Source organism: Squalius cephalus, assembly GCF_949319135.1.
Source record: "Squalius cephalus genome assembly, chromosome: 17".
NCBI classification, from domain to species: domain Eukaryota; kingdom Metazoa; phylum Chordata; class Actinopteri; order Cypriniformes; family Leuciscidae; genus Squalius; species Squalius cephalus.
In genome coordinates this window covers 20031949-20057480 of record NC_137138.1, presented here as the reverse complement: position 1 = coordinate 20057480, position 25532 = coordinate 20031949, and the positions used below count along the sequence as shown (strand labels likewise).

The 25532-nt window shown below is 37.4% G+C and overlaps 2 protein-coding genes across 2 annotated transcripts; one reads left to right on the top strand and one right to left on the bottom strand.

Moving 5' to 3' along the window:
• The first annotated feature begins 733 nt into the window (after positions 1-733).
• rab39ba (RAB39B, member RAS oncogene family a) lies at positions 734-5148 on the top strand. Its single transcript, XM_079898739.1, has 3 exons — positions 734-1085; positions 1779-2005; positions 3181-5148. The coding sequence occupies exons 2-3, from the start codon at positions 1791-1793 to the stop codon at positions 3605-3607; spliced, it is 642 nt and encodes a 213-aa protein (XP_079754865.1). The 5' UTR covers positions 734-1085; positions 1779-1790; the 3' UTR covers positions 3608-5148.
• A 1245-nt stretch (positions 5149-6393) lies between these two features.
• On the bottom strand, positions 6394-21874 carry slc7a3a (solute carrier family 7 member 3a). Its single transcript, XM_079898737.1, has 12 exons — positions 21777-21874; positions 13223-13667; positions 12987-13148; positions 12216-12387; positions 11948-12066; positions 11588-11810; positions 11359-11498; positions 10882-10984; positions 9718-9944; positions 8609-8775; positions 7577-7685; positions 6394-7493 (listed from the first exon to the last, which is right to left on the bottom strand). Exons 2-12 carry the CDS (start codon positions 13587-13589, stop codon positions 7348-7350), a joined length of 1935 nt encoding a protein of 644 aa, XP_079754863.1. The 5' UTR covers positions 13590-13667; positions 21777-21874; the 3' UTR covers positions 6394-7347.
• Positions 21875-25532: the final 3658 nt, after the last annotated feature.

Below are 25532 nucleotides of genomic sequence, written 5' to 3'. Positions count from 1 at the left end.
AAAAAAATTAATAGTAGGAATATAAATGTATAATAATTCAAGTGTTTTTCTCCAAAGAACTGGTAAATGCCACGGATGAGCTTCTTCGGATACTGTCAAGTATAGAGTGATGATGGAACGCCACGCCCATTAAATCACGCTGCGTCATAGCCACGCCCCGTCTAAAAATGGTTTGATTTAAATTTATTTTTAGCCCTTCGTGGGAATAGAATTAGTAATAATAATGTAGCCTATTTTATACTTATATATAAACATATGCCAGACTTGGGGGTTGCAACACTTTCCAATTAGCATGAAGGGTACATGTTTTGAAAGTAAGTTTTTATTTACATTTTATTTACAATTTACATTTAAAATTATTTGAATGTTTATTTATTTTTTCATTTAATGTATAATATGCTTTATTTATTAATTTTCTCTTTTACTACTCGAATTCTTCGATTTATTGTGTTTGTTTTTAACAATGCAGAGGTTTGCAAACTCTGTGTTTTTATTGTTTTAGTGTAAACCCTATACGGTTTATGCATTTGTTTCCAATTTATTTTTCGAATAAAATGTTTCCATTTATTTTCAGCTGATATCAAAATGCTTACAATGAAATGATGTGGAAGCAGCAGTGATGGGAGCTTGCATATTAATTATTTTGAACAAGTAGCCTACATGGAAGTGACAGCAGAGATTTGAGACACGGCCAGCAGTGCGTCGCTCTAGCAGTTATTACGGTAATGGTACTGATGAGGGATGAGTCAGGCCATATGATGCTGATGATACTGCCATTTCATCAGCACATTTTCACAAACATCTCTTTATCCCTAATCATTAGATTGACAATATGAATTTACAAAGAATTTATGGGCATTCTGAAAGTAATAGGTCTTAATGCAAACGCCCCAGACGATTATGGTCACTCGTTTGGTCATTTAAAGCATATTCAAAGCGCGACTAGTTGCACATTTATCCTCACAAACATTCGGGTGTGCTTGGATGCCTTGCCGGGGAACGTCACGGTGTTATACGCTTTCTGACTGAAAGACAGCGAAGAATATGGGGCTTGCCATCCGCAGACACTGAGAAGCATAACCAAGGTAATAACTACACAACATATTCAATAATATGCATTTATAGAGCGATTTCTCTAAACAAGTGCGATGCTCAACTCATAGGCCTGCAAGTAGACTATCTATGCTTTAGCTAGCTTGAGGGACTCGGTTATGAGACTCGATGTTGTTATGAAATTCATTATCGTTCCGTTACTAAAGATGTCGTGTTATACATGTATTATTATGAAATCGTATTAATTGTAGGCCTATTAAAATGTAATAAAAAAAAAATACAGGCCCGAGGCTACTCATACAACTACTGAAAAAAGATTTTATTAGCCTACATTTCGATCAATTTGGCCTCAGTTATATGACATTTTGCAAAACCATTCCCATGTATTTAAATGTATTTGATACTTTGGACTTCCATTCAAATGAATGGTCTCGCATCATATATGTAGTAAGGTAATTATACATAACACCTATTTGAATGACACTCATCCATTTAAAGACGGAGGCTCAGCTGTTAGTGCTCATGATCTGATCCTTAAAAATGACTTTCAGAATAATAAAGAATGTCTTTGAGTTGAATAAAACAAAAAAATTAAATTCAAGGATAAGTACATTTTGACAATTAAAATGCGTTGGTGAACTGTTCCTCCAATTAAGTCTACATGGTTATGTTTACTCAGTGTAATCTATCATTTTGTCTGACAGCATACTATTGTTCCTTGACAGATAAAATAAGATATGGAAGCTATATGGCTGTACCAGTTCCGGCTGATTGTCATTGGCGACTCCACAGTGGGGAAGTCTTGTTTGATCAGACGCTTCACAGAAGGACGTTTTGCACAGGTGTCTGATCCTACTGTTGGCGTAGACTTCTTCTCCCGTCTGGTGGAGATTGAACCAGGCAAACGCATCAAGCTTCAGATCTGGGACACGGCAGGCCAAGAGAGATTCAGGTACATCTGGTGCTATTGCAGCTACATACACTACATGCCTTGTAGTTGTTTAAAGGGTTAGTTCACCCAAAAAGGAAAATTCGGTCAGTAATTACTCATCCTCATGTTGTTCCAACCCTGTGAGACTTTCGTTCATCTTCTGAACACAAATTAAGACATTTTGATGAAATCTGAGAGCTGGCTCACTCCTTCATAGGCTCCTAGGTAATCGATATCTGCCATTCCAGAAAAGTTAGTAAAGACATCGTTAAAATACTCCAAGTGACAACAGTGGCTCAACCTTAAGTTTATCAAGCGACGAGAATACTTTTTGTGCGCAAAAAAAACAAAAATAACACTTCTGAGTGAGTTCAAGTAGTGTAACAGCGCAGCGCTTCTCGGTTGTATGTCAGAACGTAGGCTCACTATTGGCCAGCATCACACGCATCACACACATGACCAGCGTCGGCCAATAGTGAGCCTACGTTCTGACGTACAACCCAGAAGCACTGCGCTGTTACACTACGTGAACTCACTCAGAGGCCCACACAGAAGAAAATGAATAGTTGAATAAAGTCGTTATTTTTGTTTGTTTTTGCGCACAAAAAGTATTCTCGTCGCTTGATAAACTTAAGGTTGAGCCACTGTAGTCACTTGGACTATTTTAACAATGTCTTTACTAACTTTTCTTGGATGGCAGATATCGATTACCTAGCAAACTATAAAGGAGTGAACATGCAGAAGTAGGATGCAATTAGGAAAAATGTTTGTGTGTATCATGTTTTATAAATCGTTCCTAACATTTTGAAAATGGTCATATGTTCACATTTAGGATAATTTTACTCACGTCTTAATAAAAGAGGTCCCTATTCTCAGTGGAAGAATATCATCCACTCATCCTGCCCATAACCAGAATATCTCCGATTGATTCATTGTTAGTCTTTCTATCATGTATATTTCACATACTATTCCACTAATTTCCGGAATTTCAGGCTGTAACCATTTCCCTGTAAGAGCTTTCTTACAGGTCATCAGCAGAATTCCCATCGAGTTTTCCATGCTAGTTTAATAAATCAATTTATACTTTTGTATATGCTTATGCACAGCCCATAATTATTTTTTTCCCTGTTGTAATGTGCAACGTGTTCTCCCACCAGTCTGATATCGTCTGCTCTTCTCCTCTGTATGTGATCTAGATCTATCACAAGGGCTTATTATCGTAATTCAGTGGGTGGCCTTTTGCTTTTCGACATCACCAACCGGCGCTCCTTCCAAAATGTCCACGAGTGGCTGGAGGAAGCGCGCAGTCACGTGCAGCCGCACAGCATCGTCTTCTTACTGGTCGGCCACAAGTGTGACCTGGAGCCGCAGCGGCAGGTGAGCCAGCAGGAGGCAGAGAAACTGGCAGCCGCTTACGGCATGCGCTACGTGGAGACCTCGGCCCGCGACTCCATAAATGTAGAGAGGGCTTTCACGGAGCTGACGCGCGACATCTTCGAGCTGGTCAAATCTGGTGACATCACCATCCAGGAGGGCTGGGAGGGCGTCAAGAGCGGTTTCGTGCCCAACGTGGTGCATTCGTCCGAGGAGGTGACCAAGAGCGACCGTCGCTGCCTCTGTTGATCAAGAGACTCCTGTCGGCGTATCACGCAAAAAACCAGTGCTGTCGATCTCCCTCAGCTTGACATTCCCACTACTGCAGCCCCACAAATACTCTCATCCCCTCAATCAATGTTTTCTGCTTTCATAGTTACTTCGAATAAAGTTCTTATTCTCCTAAAAGTCCAAATAATGACTTAAAGATAAGCAAATGTGAATTAACTGGAGCTTTGGCGAGTCTACTCGGTCGGAGAACTTGGAGAACTGAGTTGTGAGAACTGTTTAAGTAAAAGATTGCAGAAACACACTGAACCTTTGGAGCAAAGAAAGACCCAATATTTACACCAAAAGTTTATCCAGTAATGATGGATCATGTGAGAGCATGTACAGGAGGACCACACCAATCCAAATGTCCCATTGGACTAAATAGCCCCTAATGTGTTCAATGAAGATACTCATGAATAATAATTTCCTGTAATTCCTTCTTTTCTTTTTTTTTTTAAAGAGAAATGAATAATGTTATTCATCGATGATGCATTAAATTGATCAAAGGTTAAAATATTTCTATTTCAAATAAATCCTGTTTTTTGAACCTTCTATTCATCAAAGAATCCTGAAAAACTGCATCATGGTTTCCACAAAAACATTAAGCAGCACAACTATTTCAACAATGATAATAATAAGAAATGTTTCTTGTGCAGCAAATCAGCATATTATAGTGATTTCTGAAGGATCATGTGACCCTGAAGACTGGATTAATGATGCTGAAAATTCAGCTTTGCATCACAGGAATAAGTTCAAATAGAAAACAGTTATTTTAAATTGTAATGGTATTTCACAATTACCGATTTTAATGTATTTTTGATCAATGAAATGCAGCCTTGGTGAGCATGAGACTTATTTCTGCCCCCAAACTATTAAATGGTAGTGTATATTGGCTGTTTATTTGGGACATTTAATTTCAAGAATGGAACAGTAGGGGGAGAAATTCTGTTCCTTATGGTCAAACACATTGCCTGACAAGAAGAAGGTGACAGATTTCGCCTGCAGAGGTCATAACAGTCACAGGGAATGTGACACGTTCTTCTTTCCTTCAGGATGCACCCTCGTGATTTTTTAAGTTGTTAAATGATTCAATACGTAAATTTAATGACTAAATCAAAGTAAAGCATTTTAAATGGCTACATTCAAATCTCGGATATCAGCTATAAACCTTCCAAAAAACATGCAATTATAGAGAGCCACATTTAAGTTTCCCGCCTTTTTCTCATTTAAAGTGCGTCATGGTATCCCTAGACACTTTACCAACATACTTAGCACTATTTGTAAAGCACTGATAAATCATGTCCCTATTTTTTTTCTGGTCAGGTTCTTCCTAAATAAGTTCACTCTTTCATAACTGTTGCCTGTCACTTGAGGTTAGTAGCTGCTGAGAAAATGTACAATTTTTGACTTACAGACTAATAATGTCATTTAGCCGACTGAAATGACTATCAACTGTGTATTTACTGATCTTGTTGGAGAGATGAGATGAACTATCAATAAAATGTGTGACAGAAACTGTCTAAAAATGGTTTTATTTTTGCTTTAAAGCCACAACGAACAGCCTCATTTGTTTTGTGAAACATTTTATTTAAAAAAAGAGAAAAAAACATGAAGAGAATCTTTATAATACAGCTCATTTTCTTTGTACATGGCATGAATATTTACAGTTTAAAAAAAACCAAGGACAAACACAATATATATATTCATATACTGATAAACAAACACATGTAAAACTGCAAGTGTAGCTCAAAGGCAAATGACTTGGTCTATGTTGATATCTACCAACCATCTTTGAGATACATGTGTAACTTCAGGCACTGATCTACAGGAGACATACATCTCCAAATCTGAATCCAAACTAATGCCTGGGATCAGACACCAATGCGTTTACATGCTAAACTTTACATGTCTGATACATGTAAACAAAACCATTTTCAGCTGATTGTGAAACACAAATATAATAGTAAAGCTATACAAAAATATGCTTCTAATCAAGTCAGAATGTTAATATATTAAAGACAAAAAAATGGGTTTACAAATAGTGGTTTTAAACAACTTCTATTCTATTATTCTGTCCTGTAGTGGACAAACCATTGCTATCTGAATACAATTAGGTTACACAAAATATGCTTTTGCACAACCAACCAAAAACGTCTGAAAAAGGTGCTGAATTTCAGCATCCTGGATGGATAAAATATTCATACTATAATATATCAAAAAGGTATGATGAGAGCATAAGATAATTGACAAGTTTGATTGAGCAACCGTAAACTAGTATTCCACTACATTACAAATTCTCTACAATAAAGAACAAAAGTAGATAAAGGTACATGAGCTCAACAGCCAAGCTGCCAAGAACAAGTTTCAATGGAAACTAAAACAAAAACAAAACAAATCTGGTGAAAAATACTCCTCAAGTATCTAGACCTTTAGATAGGAAAGAAAGGCTTGTTTCTTTAGTCTTCAGGCAAGTTTAGGTTTAACCCTTGACCTGTGAGTTGGTTATTAACAAAGTTAGCACAGTAACCATAGTTTCTTCTCAAACATTACAGCTAATACTGTTCAAAATAAATATCATTATGGGATGACCTTCAAACAATATAAGTAGCTTTCAGAATCCTTCAAGTCGTGGCGGTTTCTATCAAAGTACTGGTTGGTAAGGATAACCGTAGATACACTAATGTCCAAAAGTTTTCGAAAAGAAAGAAGTCTCTCATGCTCACAAAGGCTGTCACTTTTGATTAATTTGATGCATGTTCTTTAAAAAAAAAAATTAAAAAAAATTCATAAGGACCCCAAACTTTTGAACGGTAGTGCAAGTAGTTTTGGCAGAAACAGCAGTTATCAAGGACATTTTTATAAGCATTGTCTGGAAATACAATAACTATTATATAGTTTGCTTAAGTAAAATCATCAAGTTTAAGGAAGTCGTATGGATAGGTAAACTATACGTTCATATAAAAACTCCCCCCCCCCCAAAAAAAATAATTTAGTATTTTGTAAAACTGAACATTTTCTGGCGCAACCTCATATGGTCCATTCAAAACTCTCACACTTTAAAAAACTATCATTTTATACCACAACACGCAATATCATTATCCCAACATACAGCAGGGCTAATAACACACTGTCTTTCTTAGGAAATGGAAAACGTTTTTTTCTATCCATGCACTCGATTTTGGCCATGCCAATAATGTTTTTTCAGTTTCAATTCTTCAATCTGACAGTAACCAATGACCACCGATACTCTCTTGCCATTTTCACATTCTGCACGGTGAACACTAGGGGTCCCTATTGTAATTCAGGACCTCATGCTGTAAAACCAGGAGGCAGAAGGAGACCATTTTGGATTCAGAATCCAAACGCTTTAGAGCACAAACAATGTGCTTGGAGCTCGATCACGAAAAACAAAATACCCTTTACACGGTCAGCTCATTTTCCTCCAGACAATATGGCCATAACAGTACTAGTGATTACAGCAGCAGCCACAGGGACATTTAAACCAGCATCTACAGTACTGAAACGCCAAAGCGGCACGACGACCTCTAACGGAAAACTCTTAGGGATTTTCAAAGATAATTTTGAGAGGATGAGAAATCCTTTGTTTTCAATTGAGTTGTTTGGGGCAGTCTCTTCAATAAATGAGGCATGATTTTCACATCAAATCTAGACTTAAACGAACATTTGTAGGACGATATGCCCGTCGTTCTCTCTCCTCATCAAGGGGAAATGCCCTCCACTTCACTCTCTTCAACGCCTAGGTATATGGGGCTTTTGTTCTGAAGGGCTGGCTCGTATTTTCGGAGGGAGCTGTTCATGGCCTCTGTGCTGTTCCGGATACCATAGCCGAAGTAGATTATGAAACCTGGGAACGGACACGAGAGAAGAAATGGGAGGTTTGGAATGAAGGAAACAAACATGGCGCTATCACACAACAGATGTACTCACCGATGCCCATCCACACGGTGAAGCGGCACCAGGTGGCCATGTCCAGCTGCATCATGAGATAGATGTTGACAAAGATACTGAAGAGAGGCAGCCAAGGTAACAGAGGCACCTGCACACAGAAAGATATACACTTAAAGGGATAGTTCACCCAAAAATTTAAATTCTGTCATTATTTACTCACCCTCATGTCGTTCCAAACCCGAACACAAATGAAGATTTTTTTAATGAAATCTGAAGATTTCTGTCCCTCCATTGACAGTCTACGCAACTACCACTTTGACCCTTCAAAAAGTTCATAAAGAGATTGTAAGACTAATCTATATGAATCGAGCAGTTTAGTCCAAATTTTATTAAGAGTCGCTTTATATGATGAACAGATTTAATTTAGGCTTTTATTCATTTATAAACATTGATCAGCCAACATGCATAGAGCATTGCAAGTGATTGTGTCTCTATAGAAGACTTTAAACCACTAGATTCACATGGATCTATTTTACGATCTCTTTATGAACTGCCAGATTTTTGGGTGAATAGACATTTAATGGAGGTACAGAAAGCTCTCAGATTTCATTAAAAATATCTTCAGCTGTGTTTTGAAGATGAACAAAATTCTTATGGGTCTGGAACAACATGAGAGTGAGAAAATTCATCATTTTTTGGATGAAATAACCCTTTGAGCCTGAACAAATTTTAAAACACTAGGCATCATACAACGGAGTCTGTGACTTTTGCCAATTAGCGTCAACTCATCCAGGCTGTAAATATGGGCAAAAGTCATGTACTGTATTCCAGCCTTTGATAGAGTGTAAGTATTTGGTGTTCAGCTGAAGAAAGAGAGTTATACAGGTGAACATCAGGGTGAACAAATGCTAAAAAAAAAACTCGTTTTTGAGTGAACTCTCCCTTTCAGTCTGAGTATTTGTGTTCTAATAGCGCATTTCCTTTTACGCAAGTTCAGTGCTTACGTTCAAGCCCGGGCAAAGATTTATGGCATAATAAAAATGCAAATTCAATAACGAGGACATCTGGTACCTTGAAGGTGAGAGCTTCATTGCTCTCAGGCTGCCTCCAGATCACAATGACACACAGGATGCACAGCAGGACCAGAATGACACACGTCATCACCCACACAATCTCGAGATTCACGATGGCTTCCAGACGCTGAGCCAAAACCACACACAGCACGGTGATCAGCGCAGCTACGCAGACAAGAGGATATTGGAATTAGTCCATAATCAGCTCATTATCTACATCACTGAATCAGATAAATACAAATAACACAGATACGAATGTAGAACCGGGTAGAGTGTAAATACACTACCATTCAAAAGTTTGGGTATTTTATCATGTTCTTGAAACAAGTATTTTTTGCTCACCAAGGCTGCATTTATTTGATGAAAGAATAAAACGGAAATATTGCAAACATTTTTACAATTTAAAATAACAGTTTTCAGTTTTAATATATTTCCTATGATGGCAAAGCTGAATTTTCATCAGAAATCATTGTAATATGCATATTTGGTGCTCAAGACAAAAATGTATTAGCAATGTTGAAAACAGTATTTTTGTGGAAACCATGATACGTTTTTCTTTCAGAATTCTTTGATGAATAGAAAGTTCAAAAGAACAGCATTGATTTAAAATAGAAATCTTTGTAACATTAAATATCTTTACTGTGACTTCAATTATTTAATGTGTCCATGCTGAATAAAATATTAATTTCTTTAAAAAAAAAAAAAAAAATCTTTCTGACCACAAACTTTTGAACGGTAGTGTTTATTTCTAGCACAAATTCACACACCAGAAATTCACAATACTTCTCTACCGTATCAGTTTTTTTTTGCATGCTCAATTCATGCATTTTTACATTTAGATTTTGTTTTCAGTCATTTAACGCTCACTCAAGTTAAAAACACTAATAATATAATAACACTTAAATGTAATCTTAAGCAAATTCTGTACATTATAATGTTGTGATGCTTCAATCCACTTGTACCATATAAAAGTTTTTAGTGTTTTATGTTTTTATTTATTTAGACTAACTCACACTTTTATAGTGCATTTTTTTGAGGGGGTGGGTCAACTATACCTTTAATAGTAGCTAGATTTATCAAGAAGTGACAAGCAGAATCTTCACTCACAGATCACAGCAGTTGTGCCGTAGACGATAGTTCCCGACATTTCGGTTGGCAAGTCCTTGGAGGGAACCAGGAGGAGTTTCAGGGAGAATTTCTCTTTGCGGGGATTGTCATCCAGCTCTGTGCCATATTCATCTCCACTGTCTCCACATACGGCCACTTTCTCGCCACCGACCAGTTCCACCAGTTTCTCAGTCTGACTGGACGAGCTCAGGTTGCCTGGCTGATATCTAGAGTCAAAAAGTTTGGCGGTGAGTCAAACTATATACAGCAAACCCACAACATGCAGCACTGTTAATCATTTTACATACAGTAACATTCAAAAGTTTGGAGTCAGCAAGATTTTTTTAAATTTTTGTTCAGCAAGAATGCATTCAACTGATCAAGTGACAGTAAAGACATTTATAATGTTCCAAAAGATTTCTATTCCAAATAAATGCTGTTCTTCTCAACTTTCTATTCATCACAGAATCCTGAAAAACAGTTTCCACCAAAAAATATTAAGCAGCACAGCTGTTTTCAACATTGAAAATAATAATTAAAGTTGGAGCACCAAATCAGCATACAATGATTTTTTTTCTTCTGAAATAAATTGCAATTTAAAACAGACAACAGTTAAGACCCTTGCACACTGAGTCCGAAATTTTCGCACGTTAAAAAATAAATACGACTTCACGTTATGTCAATCTGCCTCCGAAACTTTCGTCCGTCAAAAAAAAATTCGAATCAGGTTCGATTTTCTGCGTTTTCAGCAAGCATTTTGAATGGTATTTTGACAAGTCAGAGCCACCGAATCACGAATGCGAAAAAACGCATGCGATAATTTCGGACTCGGTGTGCAAGGGCCTTTATACTGTTTTTACTGCAAAATTAAAATAAATCCTGCCTTGGTGAGCATAAGTGACTTCTCCGACCCCAAACTTTTGAACAATAATGTACGAAAAAATGAGCCAAACATAAGAGGCAATTTACATATAGGAGTCTTAAAGGAACAGTAGCAAAAACATTTTTTTTTTAGACTGGAAAATAATATAATGACAGTTCTTGGATTTAACATTATATATTCACAGAGAAACATTATTTTACAACATGACCTCTCTAAAAACTTTATGCGGTATATAATAGTAGACCCATTGTTAAGTATTTGTGGTGCAGGTTTTACCGTACCTGAGAATGAGGACACACACGGCCACCAGAGAGTATGCAAGCAATGTTCCTATGGACATGAGGTCAACCAATGCAGCCAAATCAAACAGAAATGCCATGAGAGCTAAAAGAAGACAAAACAAACAAGTTTCAAATCTTATCCAGCCATAACATTTCAAATCTTACATAACACCATCCACCACCTTTAAGAGATCAAATGCCACATCCTAACCAGATAAAAGCTATTGCTACCATGTATGTTTTTATTCAGTAGCACCCATGACAACACACTCTTCTCACATATTTCTGCAGCGTTGCACTGGGTGGCCCCGCCTACAGTGAAATCTCATAGGTCCAAAATCCACATAACTGTGTATTATGTTCTGATTGGCTGTGGTTGTGCCGCATCTCTAACAAAAATTATGAGACGCCTGTAATTTGTGCAAATTTAGGACATGCTGGAACACAAACCAATAAATAACAAAGAACGTCACTCACATGCAACTATTCCAGACACAGCAGTCGCCAGCAGTGGAGTTCTGGTTCTCTTGTTCATCCTGGAAAGGGAACGGAAGAGCAGCCCGTCCTCTGCCATAGCGTAGATCACTCGAGGCATGGGGAACATGGAGCCCAACAAACTATGATAAAATAAATAAAAACAGATTCAGATAAATGGAAAATGTTGAACGAAAACATTACAAGACAATCAGAATAGTCCTTGAGTTACCTTGTTGAGAGGGCACAGAGTGAACCCACAGCTACAATATAGCGTGCCGGTGCCCAGCCCACGTAACTGAAGGCCTCGGGCAGGGGACTCTGGGTGTTGAGTTTGTAATAGGGCATCATGAGAGTAAGAGCAGCTGACACACCAAAGTATGCAAAGAAGCAAATGAGCAGAGAGGCCACAATGCCCACAGGAATGGAACGCATTGGGTTCTTGGCTTCCTCACCTACCGGAAAAAAATAAGGTTAAATCGAACCACGTACATATATGACTCATTCCGCAGATGGCTTTAGAACAAACAAAAACAAAATGTTCAGCAATCAGTATTCGTGCTCTAATAACTGCAACATTTATGAGACGTACTTGTTGTAGCAATGCAATCAAAGCCAACAAAGGCGTAGAAACAGGTGGCTGCGCCAGATAAGACGCCGCTGAAGCCGAACGGAGCGAAACCTCCACTTCCAAATATGCTTTCTACCTTTCTGTGAGAACAGAATAGATTTGTCAAATCTTGTGCAAGAAAATCACATTATCCACCTCTCACAACTGGGAGGGATCCTCATTTGCTCCACTTTGAAAGCAGCAGCTTGTGGCTGAAACATCGAGCTGGATTTTTTCATGTCAAACTCACTCTGGTTCTGTGATATTTGTATCATTGACAAAGTCTTGATATGTGAGGTTCCAGTTTGCTGTGTCGCCCTTGACAAAGCCAGAGATGATGACAAAGCCCAGCACAATCAGGTTGATCCCAGTGAAGATCTTGTTCACCAGAGCAGACTCGCTCACACCAAAAGCAAGCAGTCCTGAGGAGGAAATTGCACATAAAAATTTAGAAATGTCTTATTTAATAATAGACATTTTAGTTTGTTTTTTACTCACATGTATACAGATAGACAGGTATAAAAGACACTAATTAAACTGTAAACTTTTATTTGTTAAATATCAAAGATTATTAAAATGCACATTTCCATTTTTTTCCCATCATCTAATGCTCACTTAAAGTTAGTATTTAACACTTAAATTTAATCATCTTTAATTTTATAATAACAATGTTAAATGTAATCTTTAGCCAATCTCTAAATGAAATATCCATATTGTTGTGAAGTCTGAATTTTCTTGTAGCATTTAAAACAATTGATTATTTTTTTATTTTTTTTCACACAAAATAGTATAGAATTTTAATCAATAACTTATTGGTGATTGGCTATAAAATATTATTTTTGGCTTTTAGGTTTTAGCCAGAATTTTAATACCGGTGGATCCCTAATCATAACTAGTTTTTGGTTGTACTGTTTATCTCTGTTTTTCTAGTAGTTAAAAAAAGATGAGCAGTTAATGATGAAAATCCTTACTTGTTCAAATACCTCATTTAAATGATGATTTCTGTTTTGAAATTTCTCACCAGTCAGTAGCAGGATGAGAATGAGGGCAAATAGGTCCGGATATTCCGCAAGAACCTTCCCAGGAACCTTCATGGCCATGGAAGCCCTGAAGAAGTTCGAGATCTTCTGCTCGATTAAGTTATCGAACGTAGAGCTCCAAGCTCGCGCCACACTAGCTGTGCCTGAAAGCAAGAACAAGCTTTTCAGTTACAGTGAATTTCTTTAAGATGATCATCAACTAGTACAGTACACATACCTATAACGTAAGAGAGGATGAGGTTCCAACCAGTGATGAAGGCCCAGATTTCTCCCACTGTTACATAACTGTACAAGTAAGCAGACCCCGTCTTAGGGACTCGTGCACCGAATTCTGCATAGCACAGTCCAGCAAGCATAGAGGAAAGTGCGGCCACAAGGAAGCATAAGACGATAGCAGGACCAGCCTTCTCTCTCGCGACCTCTCCAGCCAGCACATACACTCCAGCGCCAAGTGTGGAGCCCACCCCGAGTGCCACCAGATCAAGAGTGGACAGACACCGAGCGAACCGCGTTTCCTCCCCAGAGCAGTTCAGAGCACGACGGCGCAGCAGCGCATGTCCAAAAGAGGCGATTTTGTCCACCATGGTTAACGCGGAATGAGGAGTCAAATCTGGTGAGGTTCTTTGTTGTGCTGGTTCCAAGGAGCTCTCTTTCACTTATGTCTGAAAGAGCACATAAAACGGGAAGGAAGAGTTAGAAACATTTGGGTGTGTGTCTGTTTGAGAGTCATTGCCCAAGGCAATTTGTATGGCTAGGTTTGATCTAACCAGTCTAGTCAGGACACAGCCTAGTCAAAAAGAAATTCCTATTGAAGTGAACTTTAATCAGTTTTCATCACATCTCATTGCCAAATGTCATTCTCCGAATTCCTACCGCATAAGGAACTATAAAGCTGCCCGTAATTCTCAGAGGAAGAGTTCCTTGTACCAACTCTCCAGATTTCTGCCCTTTAATTAAATAGTTGGTTATGGCCAGATATAAAAGTGGAATCTATTACATCCAGTAAAGAAGTATTCTTTGAGGAAAGGTCAGGCAACAAACTTTATGACATGAATGCGGAAATTTTGTCCACAACCAAGACTGTATCTGAACAAAAGTAAAAAATAATGACAAAGACAACATCAAGCAACGGATGACAAAAAGTGTCAAATTTACATACTTTTTTTTTTTATATATATAAATAACACTCTACCGTAACATTGTAAAATATTATTACATTCAGATACATTTCTTATTATCATCAATGTTGAAAGTGTTTGTGGAAACAGTCATACATTTTTTCAAGATTCTTTGAAGAAAGTTCAAAAGCGCAGCATTTATTTAAAATGAGAATAATTTGTAATATTATAATAGTATCTTCACTCACTGTTACTTTCAAATCAGTTTATTGCATACTTGCTGAATAACCATTATCGTTATCGGCTTGATAAGAAAATCTGGCCGATATATTAAAGCCAACAAATAATGAATTATTTCCTTTAACTGAGACACTTCAGATGCACACTGTTCACCATGATGGTTTTGAATTGCTTGAAATATGATTGAAATGACTTCAAAAAGGAAAATACAGTTAAGTGCAACGCAATTATATCATGAGAACATTATAATTGTATGTTTGGGAGGGACATGGCTTTTAATGGTGAGACTTTTGTTTTTGTAATCATGCTCTCAAAAATGATATAGGCCTAACAACTTGGATTTAGATTTATCAGCTTTCAAATATAAAGAATTATCCCTAGAGGTTTTAAGCAATGATATAAGTTCTGTACAAGCCTAAAATATATTTAAAACACACACAAAATCATATTTAAAGTGAAGACCTACACTGCTCACAATCCTGAAATGCCTTCGATCTCCCAATCAGATGTTACCATAGAATAAAAGAACCATGACAAAAGAGCTCAGCAGTGAACTCGCTTTCTCGTGAAAAACTGCACAAAAGTAATGCTGTGATCCAAAGCTCAGAACTCTTTATTAAGAATATCCCTATGGAGATAGACACATCTGCAACCAAGACTGCTGTAAAAGCGTGCAGTCAATCCGTACAAACTCAAAGTCAGCTTTACAGTTACATGCACTTTAAAGGTGCGGTCAACATTTACTGTTGATCTGCAAATTATAGCGCCCAAAATCCAGTCATTTCAATAGGAATCCACACGATTGAGAATTTTGCGCAATATTTACCTGAGATTTTGCAACTGGTTCAAGTTGGTCATGTGGATTTCTTGCATTGACCAACAGAAAGCTGCTTGGTTTGGAAGTGACTTCTCCGTGAGCAGTGCTTTATTCATTACTAGATTCGCTACACTACTGACAATAGACAACGGACCTTTGATGGACCCTGAAATTGATTCATTCTTAAATGATTAAAGTCTCATTGTATTCTTTAGACTTCAGCTCGACTACACAAAAACCTGCTGTAGCTCAATTATAACTACATGTAAACTGACTGTTGCACTCAACCAACAAGATCCGCAATGTTCTGTGTGAACCCGTATCATATTGACCCTTATCAGAGCTGTCTGATTCCAAAGCACTCCTGCTAGCTCATCAGGTTACATGGTCATGTTTATGTCTGAGCCAGCAGTAGTACTGTAGTACACTGTTGACGTTCCTTGCAGTTCTTTACCCGATGACGTTTACAGTGATGTCTAACAGAAATGATTTGGAAACACAAGCACGAACAAGGTCACAACTAAATCTTGAGTTGTAGCAACAGCTATCAAACCAATCACTGATGCAATGACAGTGAAGAAAGTTGGAACATGAAGTGCTCTGTTGATTCAGTCTTACATTTCACACACACTGCCATGACGATTCGACTTCCTGTCCCACGACGGAGATCAATTACTTAACAATTATAAAAAAAACTTGTCACAAAAACAGCAAAACTAGAACAATGAAATCGCTAAAAATGGCTATATGAAAGTTGTGGAAATGCTAGCAAAGACTCCTGTGTCCTGGATCAAAGACAGGTTTGACAAAGAGGACGGAGTAGGAGGGGGGAAACAAAAACATCCCTGAAATTCACTGTACAATAGAGGGGCTGAAATAGACTCTTTTTATCTGTAAGGTGGTTTGTTTCACTTGGCACAGCAGCTGGCAAGATTCTTAGCGGGTTGAATCGAGCTCAGTCCGGGCAACAGCTCAGAACTTTAAGCCACTGTTATGGTCTTACACAACTCACACAATGGCTGCTTTCTTTCACTACTCACTGCTTTTTGTTATCATGAAATTAATATACGCATACAGCATAGTAATGTGGCAATGATGTATCTAGCAGTTGAGAAAGTCTGGAGTTATGTCTTCCTTTGTACCAGGTTGGAGCGCTGACCAGTTGTAGAGGTTATAGTGTGCTTCGATATCAGTTCCCTTGAAAATGTTCCCTACCAGGAGATACTTTTTGGGCCGTAGAGTGCACACACATCTATGATAGGCAACAGCGAGGGCGGCAGTGCTAATCTCTTTCTTGTGGTCTCCACGAGGTAAGGGTGACACGTAGGCGAAATTAAATCTGTAAGGCTTTTGATCTGGCCATGAGAAATTCATGAATGCCATGACGTCTGTTCTGCTGAGGAAACTGGCACACCAACAAGACCTACACTTGACGTGGGTGAATGAAATATACCACTCTTTCCATAATCTAGTTCAAAACGCACATGTGGCAAGTTCTTAAAAATGTACTCTTGTGTATGCAGGTTTTGCAAAACCATTTTCAAGAAACATTGAAACTTAAATGGCATGTTGTGTAGTGATCAAAAAGAAATTAATACATTTACCTAACCAGTATTATTTTAGTATTGCTTATGATTATGATTATAGTATTTATGAACATTTCGAAATGAGTTAAACTTCCAAGTTGATTGTACTTAAAAATTGAAGGCAGCAACTTTGTGACAAATTAATACCTGGGACCAAAAAAAAAAACTGCATAATGTCATTGACCCACTTTAGTTTGAAGTTGAACACTAGGAGTGCAAGCTAGTAATGCTGATCAATGAATGCACAGACTTATTCATGAGTAAACAACAGCGCTCATCATGTCTATTGGGTTTATGTAACCCATTGATGAGTGAGTTGTTAAGTGTTTTGAAGTGACTCACTGGGCTTTTCTCAAAATAAATACCTCAATGGATTCTAAGAGGCTTACTTAAAGACCCGCCAACTGGTTAACCGTCTTAACAGGAAAGTACGGACTTCTATTGGTTTACATTAGATGTTGTTTGTTTTGGTTCTCTTTTCCGCAGACCGGATTTTGTACACCTGCAACTCAGTAAATGTATTTGGCTTGCCCAACATCTGAACTTTCAAAACAAACCCCACTAACCCCCTATTCAAGGTTTAATCAGTACAGTTTCCCTAAAAAAAAAATGAAACTGGCCAGTTACATACTCTAAACCATTTGTGACATGATTGATGATACGTTTGGCCTATTCAGTCTTATTACTGTTACTCCTCATGTGTAACAATCATTCCCAGGCTCAGGTTCTTACTTAAACAGAGTCAGTATTACTTCTTGATCAATCTAATAACATTGTATTTGATTAATTTAGCAGACTGATAAGACCTATAAGCATGAAATGATATCTGTGGGTAAATGGACATTTTATAGTCTGCATGCAGTGCATATAAACACAGAACGGGAATATATATCTTCTCACGCCAAACAACAAGATATGCCGCTGAGGAAGGAGATACTACGAAACTGTTAAAAGATCCACAGGATTTACTGGACACTGGTGCCATATTACAAGCAGAAACCAGCATGAGAGCTTCATTCTTCGAGAGAACTAACTGTTCATGGTTATGAAACGGACTTATTCAGGCACATGCCGCTGTGAACGAACCTGGGAACCTCTCAAATAGCTGGATTAATGCCATCACACAGCCCCCTTTAACAAGGCTCCACAGATTGTGCAAAATACCAGCCAGAGATGCTTCATCATACTGAACAAGCTTGAGGTTTTCACTATTATGAACATACTCGTTAACTGACAATTACCAATTTGTAAAAAAAAAAAATAAAAATACAAAAAAATACTAACGTGTTTCAGTCGACTTGATTTTGTCTATTAGGAACTGATTGGATGGATGGTTGTGGTTATCTAATGCTGTGATCTAATGTGAGTATATTCACATCCTTGTTCCTCAGAAAAACCACACAACAACCAGTTATTCAACTTTGAAATATGCGCTCCGTTTCATAATGTCTGTTTTTGTTTCGGTCTGTGTAATTGCGCCCAATACTAAATTACCCAATAGTATTTGGACACCCCAGGGTGCCAGTTGGCAGAAAACACAGCGCATTGTAGCCATGAAACCCAACACACAAACTGGGTCGGAGATCACAGATTCCATCCGACCTAAAAAGCCTCGGCATCCATCTAAATAGCTCTATGTCCAAATGCATATTTAAACACTATTATTATTATTAAACACCTACTATTGTCAATTTCACTCGTTCCTGTTGCGTGTCCTCAATCTGGCGACCAGTGTGAGCGTAGAGTATTAGGAGAAGGGGGTGGGAGAAACAACCCACTCCAATATTTATCATTTGGACTGCAATACCCATTTCAACCACTAGCTGTCAATATTACATACTGCACCTTTAAAGTCCCCAAGTTGTTTGGCTTTTAGTATGATAGTCTTACTGTTATCTATAAGCTATAGTGTGCTCGAAAACAATGACAAAATTCACATTTAGATATATATATATATATCCGCCAATATAGATCAATGATTTTGATCACATCACTCTGCACTTCAGCTTCTCATCAGATTTTCAGTCCAATCAAATGCTCTGAAGCATCTGAAGCTCTGCCCCCTACATTATAGACACTGAAGCCGAGGCCAAAATCAGTCACTTTCTACATCCAGAGGCACAATAGCACAAAGCGGATCATATGCGTGAGTCGGCTGAGACCAAAAAAACGTATCGAACCCATTTGAATTCTGCACATAATGCTGCATTTTAAAGTGATATGGAGGAGATTAGGAGGAGAAACAGTTAGAGATTAGAAGGAAACTGCGGCTTTACTGAGCTCAACGGCTCTGGCCGAGCTGTGGTAAATGAAACGCTATTGCTATTTAAAAAGGGGAGGAGCTGTTCGATATGCCACGCCCTGTCTTCCTGTTTCAGTGGATATTACAGGGCACATTAATTTAAAAAAACAATAATGATGTGCACAGAAAAACTATTTATAATAAATACTAAAATATTCCATAAAAAAAAAAAAAAAAAAAAAAAAAGAATTGCCCATTTAAATTTCTTGGTGAGAAATCATCAACAAATAATGAGAGCTAAATTAATGGGTTCTTGTACAGCAAGCCACCACTGTCTAGCGCTTTTTCCGTCATAATCTGTGATCAGAAAATATGAAAAGTTGAGTTTTTTAACCATAATTTGCATTTTTCTACTTAACTGATTACACTGGTCTACAGCCAAAATGCTTCTGAAATAAAGGAAGTCAAACTTTACAAAATCTGGGTCACTGAGAATGAAAATGATGCTTAAAATGGTTGACTGGCTCTAGTTAGGCTCCAGTTCAAGACATGCTATTGGGTCAGTATATGACCCTTGACTTGGGAATGGTGGAGGATAAGTAAGTAATAAATGGAGGGGATCTCAATTTGAACCAGAAATAACTAAAATACATATTTGACTGGATCTATGAATAAATCTATAACTGGGTTTGGCCAGTACTTGCTTTTTAGGTAAAACAATGAATGATGCAATCTGAAGCTGGCATTGCATCATACATTATGTGAATTGCATCATATTATTTCTAGAAATCATAAATGATGCAATCATAAATGATGCAATCATAATGAAGCGTACATCACTCTGCTAATCAAATTGCCCTATATCAGCTCTAGAAATCATATAACAGGGGTGCAAAACTAAATTCCTGGAGGGCCAAAGCCCTACAGTTTAGTTTCAACGCTGCTCTAACACACATACCTGTGGTTTCCAAATAAGCCTGAAGGACTTGATGATCTGGATCAGGTGTTTAATTAAGGTTGAAGCCAAACTCTGCCAGGATGTGGCCCTCCAAGAATTGAGTTTTGCACCACTGTCATGCAGCGTTGTGCTCTCGTATTTGTCAGTGTTTGTTTTTGCAGAGGGACACATTTCTGTTTGGCCAAAATGAGCAGAGATGCCTCGTACTTGTGTGAACAATGCAGATAACTTCAAATGGAGCCCATAAGAGATGAATTTAATGAACATAAGAAGAGATGAGCCAAGAAGTGCAGAGTAGACAGAACTAAACTATCTATATAATTGTTTTTGCCTTTTGTTTCACAATACATTTGACGGGTACTCTCTACACAATATACATAGGCTAGATGTAAAATGCAAGTGTATTGGTGCTGTAATATTAGGACTACCGATGTCTCTAAAGAATAGGACCCAACAAAGTCACTACACCACTGTCCATTAAACAGGAAACAATGGTGTTCACAGGTCAAGTATCCTATATATTTAAATTATTATTTAATATATATATATATATAATTTTTTTCAAAGGATTTATTAGAATAATACATTTGCATATTTGCAACCATTAATTGTCAAGTAGTCAATATGTAGTAATAATACTGATAATTATTATTATATTATTTAATTGTATTCATAATATGCATACGTTTTCTGTTGTAGCAGTCTTCAAAAAGTTGTTTAAAAGCTGTATAAAAATACATAAAACTGAAATAAAAAAACACAGCAATTACTTTAAAATGGATTTTGTTTAGCAGACTATTTAATAGATAGCGTATATTATTAGATATGATATGTGGCAACACAAACAAAATGCAATAAATGTCACGGGATGAATCAGGTACCCTTCTGACGTAATATTTAATCAGCATCATTTGTTAACTTAGGTGTGAGACCTGGCCAGTCTGAACTGGTACCAGTCAGTCAGTTCTGGGCTGATGCAACTCTTACAATAGATACAATGACAACTTCCGGTCAGTCAGTAACGTGTGTCTATGATGAGCGGGAACTCGTGTCGAGAGAATGAATGAAAACACGACGCACCGAGACTAAAAACACGACGTTTTGCTAAACAAATCTAAAATAAAGCAAATGCAGGGAACAAAAACGAGGCATGTAATACATTTAAAAAGACAATTTGAATAACATTTAGATTAGCGGTGTTCGTGCTTCCCAGAGCCATTGGCTATGGATCTTCCTAGCACGTTTTAACGTTACTTCTTCAAATAATAATACTGCAAAATAACAGAATAAGAGAAGGGCGAATATCATTTGGGTTATGTCATTAAATGTAATTTTATAAAATAAATATAATAATCAAGATAAATAAAACACACCGTTTGAAGGATATAAAATTCTGCAACAGTAGCAAACAGTATTTGCAAACATAATTGCATGTATAATGAAACATGAATTATATTATTATTTTATATTGACAAGTGCTGCACATACATGAGTTGTTCCTTGTTTTGCAGAGTGCACTAACGTTAGTCCACTGTAACCTAGCCTACATTCTAAAAAAAAATATAGATATTTTTCTTACTATTATATTCGTCTAATAGATGCAAATATTACAGGCTCGCATTAATGTCAAGGCTGTAACGTTAGGTTAATTTGTGAAGATGATTTCATGCACGAGTTCGATTGCATCATATATTTTACCGTATATTGTGCTCTAATGGATCCATTCTGCAGTCAAGATGGAATGAAACGGTCTGTTATATTAAAAGCCAATGTCTATTATATTCAGAAGAGTGAAAAGTTGAAAAGTTACCTCTTGGTTTCTGATGCGAAGGTGCCGATAACTTCAGTTTGTTGTATTTACCTAGTCTGTCTGCCCGAGTGCGAGCGATCACTCATCCTCTAGTCTACGGTTAGACCCTCGCTGACCAATGAGCTATCGATGACGTAGGATAAACAAACCGCTGTCTCCACCCATCCGTCGAGGAGTACAATCAGCTTTGAGTTTGCGCTCCCATTCACACGCCAACGTGAAAATCTATAGTATTTTAGTAAATGATTAACTTTCATATCGACAAAACTACGTAAAACACGCTAAGCCATTAGAACTCAACAAATCCATTCAACTAGTAAATAAAGAACTTGCCAAAACAAGTGAGTACTTAAGTGAGTAAAAGTAAAGCAGTTACTACATTTACGGATTACAAGTAGCTAAGTAGGCCTGCTGATAAAAACAAAGGGCAGTCAAGATTTTATCTGTAACTTTAATGCAAAATAAACTTTTTCTCAGTGTCCTATTTGAGTAAAGGTCCATGTCAAGGATAAACTTTAATGTTTTTTTGGTTTTTTTTTTTTACATTGCTTTTCTCTAAACTACTCCTTTGCAGCTCCCGGCTCCAGGACACACCCTGAAACTTGTCACCTGAATATGTCAATTAAATTTAGCTGCAGCTTTGAAACAACTACAAAATCAGATTAGATAAGATTCAACTTTATTTGCAGAGCCTCTGACTCATGCATGGCAAGTTTAATCTAATCTTAGCTGATTTTATAGTTGTTTCAAAGCTGCAGCTGAATTTAATTGACATATTCAGGTGACAAGTTTCAGGGTGTGTCCCAGTCCAAGTGTAATTTATGGACTCAGTGTAAACTAGACATTAACCAAATACCTAAATACCAAAATGAGAATTGCTTCATAACCTCATTGGTGTACCAAACTGAAAGAGCAGGTCAAATCAACCTTGTGTGCACTATTAGATAAGTATATAGGCTACTCTTTTTATTTCCACAACGATATTTACTTATTTATGGAGAAAATCAGAAGGTCCTGGCATGAAGAGACATTAGGTGATCCCATGGGATGAGTGATCCATTAACAACGCAGATATTCTTATCCGTGTCACAGTGTCTTATTTATGCGGGTAAAGGAGTGTTGGACAGAGATCCGGAAGGAGAGTAATCGGTTTCAACATTTTGCACTGTTGATACTGTCCTAGCCCAGCAGGTTTAATATGGTGTCCGCTTTAGGTTTGCCGTTAAATAAACTTTAATATGGGATCTCTTTCTGTGGTGTGGTTGGTGTATGGGAGGAGGTTCTGCTAGTGTTATAAAATAAATCTCCTCCCGTCGGCCTTGGTAAAGTTCAGATTGCTCTCCTAAGCAGGGGGCCCATTATCCGCTGAAACATAGACTTAATCAGAAACTTTTCCAAGAAATGAACTTGGACCTTGTAGGGTCGGTCCCCGCCCCTCTTTTGAGAGCCGAATTGAACCTACATGGTCAGGAAACATATGGATCTACCTTTTATTAAATGTAATATAATAAACATTGTTGGTTCCCGTCCAGACAAAATGTCTGGTGCATATCCTCGATTCTTGTTTAATCTTTTTCCATCCCGTCAAGTTGACTGAACCATCATAAAACAATGGTAACCCTTGGAAAGCAGGTCACAGCCATTCAGTGATCTCATCCACTGCAGTTTCAGAGTTAACAAAGCGCTTGTAATCTCACTTCTGTCCATTTGGCTGCTCCTTTTAGCATGTTTTCATAGAGAGGGTTAAAGTCTGTGCATCAAAGAAAAGCATTGTGGTCTTTGACTTCGGTCAGTTTGTGTAGGCATCAAAAATATCTCACTAAGCTTCCACTTCACGGACTAATGCGTCAGTCATGCGTTATGCACAAACTCATTTCCAAACTACTGCTCCTACTTCATAGTCAGATGAAGTCTATTAAAGTGAATGGCAAGTGTGACTTAATGGATATTTATCCCTTTGCGGTTTCTGTGAGAATGGGTGATACTGATAAGTGTGAACAAAATAAAGCCTAAGCATTCAATTATAGCCTAATTCATGAAGTTCAACAATGGGCTATTACAATAAAACACTATTACCTAAAATAATCAAAAGTTTACAGTGAAAATAAAATCATTTTTGAGCTTGTTTGTCCATGTGACTCACACCACCGATTAGACTCAACTATTAGCAAGTATCCAAGATCTAAATGAGGAACATATTAATCCTCTTAACACGCCTCTTCTTGCAGTTGTAAGAAGTAATGGTGTCAGTTTATCCACATTCAAGCAGCGCTTACACAGCTTACATGACCGGCTCATTTAGGTAGACTTTACCTGCTCGCCGACACGTTCCCTCCCCCATGTCTAATCCAGACTGATCAGAGCAATTCACACAAAGGGCAAGCGGGCCTGAAAACTGTTGTAATCAATAGAAGGGTCTTAAAATAAACTGAGCACACCCAGAAAAGATTTCTGTTATTTTGTAGTTCATTAGCACAATACCGTAGGTGAAAGTTTGGAATAATTATGATTTTTTTTTTTTTATGTTTTTGAAAGAAGTCTTTGAAATTTTTTTTTTTTTTTTATGAGATGAAAAAATACAGTAGAAACAGAAATATTGTGAAATATTATATCAATTTAAAGGAACTGTTTTATATTTTAAAATGTATATTTTCAGCATCATTACCCCAGTCTTCAGTGTCACATAATTCTTCGGTAATAATTCTGATATAGCCTACTAATTTGGTGCTCAATAAACATTTCTTATTATTATCAATGTTGAAAACAGTTGTGCTGCTTAATACTTTTGTAGAAACTGTGATACACTACCACTCAAAAGTTTGGGGTTGGCCTAAGTAAGATTTCAAAACTGACGGTAAAGACATTTAGAGTGGTGCAAAAGTTTCCTGTTTCAAATCAAGGCTGTTCTGTTCTACAGTGGTGGTCAAAATTGATGGCACCCCTGATAAATATGATAAAAAATGGCTGTAAAAAATAAATCTGCATTGTTTATCCTTTTGATCTTTCCTTCAAAAAATTCGTAAAAATCTAACCTTTCATTAAAGTAAAAGAATTGAAATTGGGGGGTAAATCACATTATGAAATAAATGTTTTTCTCAAAAACACGCTGGCCATAATTGTTGGCACCCCTAGAATTTTTTATGAGAAAAATATCTCTGAAGTATATTGCCATTAATTTTTACCTTTTTTAGCAGACCAGGGTGACTAGGAACATGAAATTGTCCAGCTATGACTTCTTGTTTCACAGGAGTTTAAATATGAGGAAACACAAAGGCCAAATTCCCTGAATCATCCATCACAATGAGTAAAACCAAAGAATATAGTTCTGATGCGCAGCAAAAGATTGTTGAGCTTCACAAAATAGAAAGTGGCTGTAAGAAAATATCTAAAGACTTGAAAATCCCCATTTTGACCATCAGGGCAATCATTGAGAAGTTATAATCAACTAAAGATGTTACGAATCTGCCAGGAAGAGGACGTGTGTCTATATTGTCTTAATGGACGGTGAGGAGGAAAGTTTGAGTGGCCAAAGACTCTTCAAGGATCACAGATGGAGAATTGCAGAGATTACTTGAGTTTTGGGGTCAGAAAGCCTAAATAAAAAATGATCAAACAACCCCTACATCCCCACATGTTGTTTGGGAGGGTTTCACGAAAAATCCTCCTCGCTCCTCCAAAAATAAACTCCAGCATATTCAGTTGTCAGACACGACTGGATCTTCAAAAGGGACCGGATTCTGTGGTCAGATGAAACAA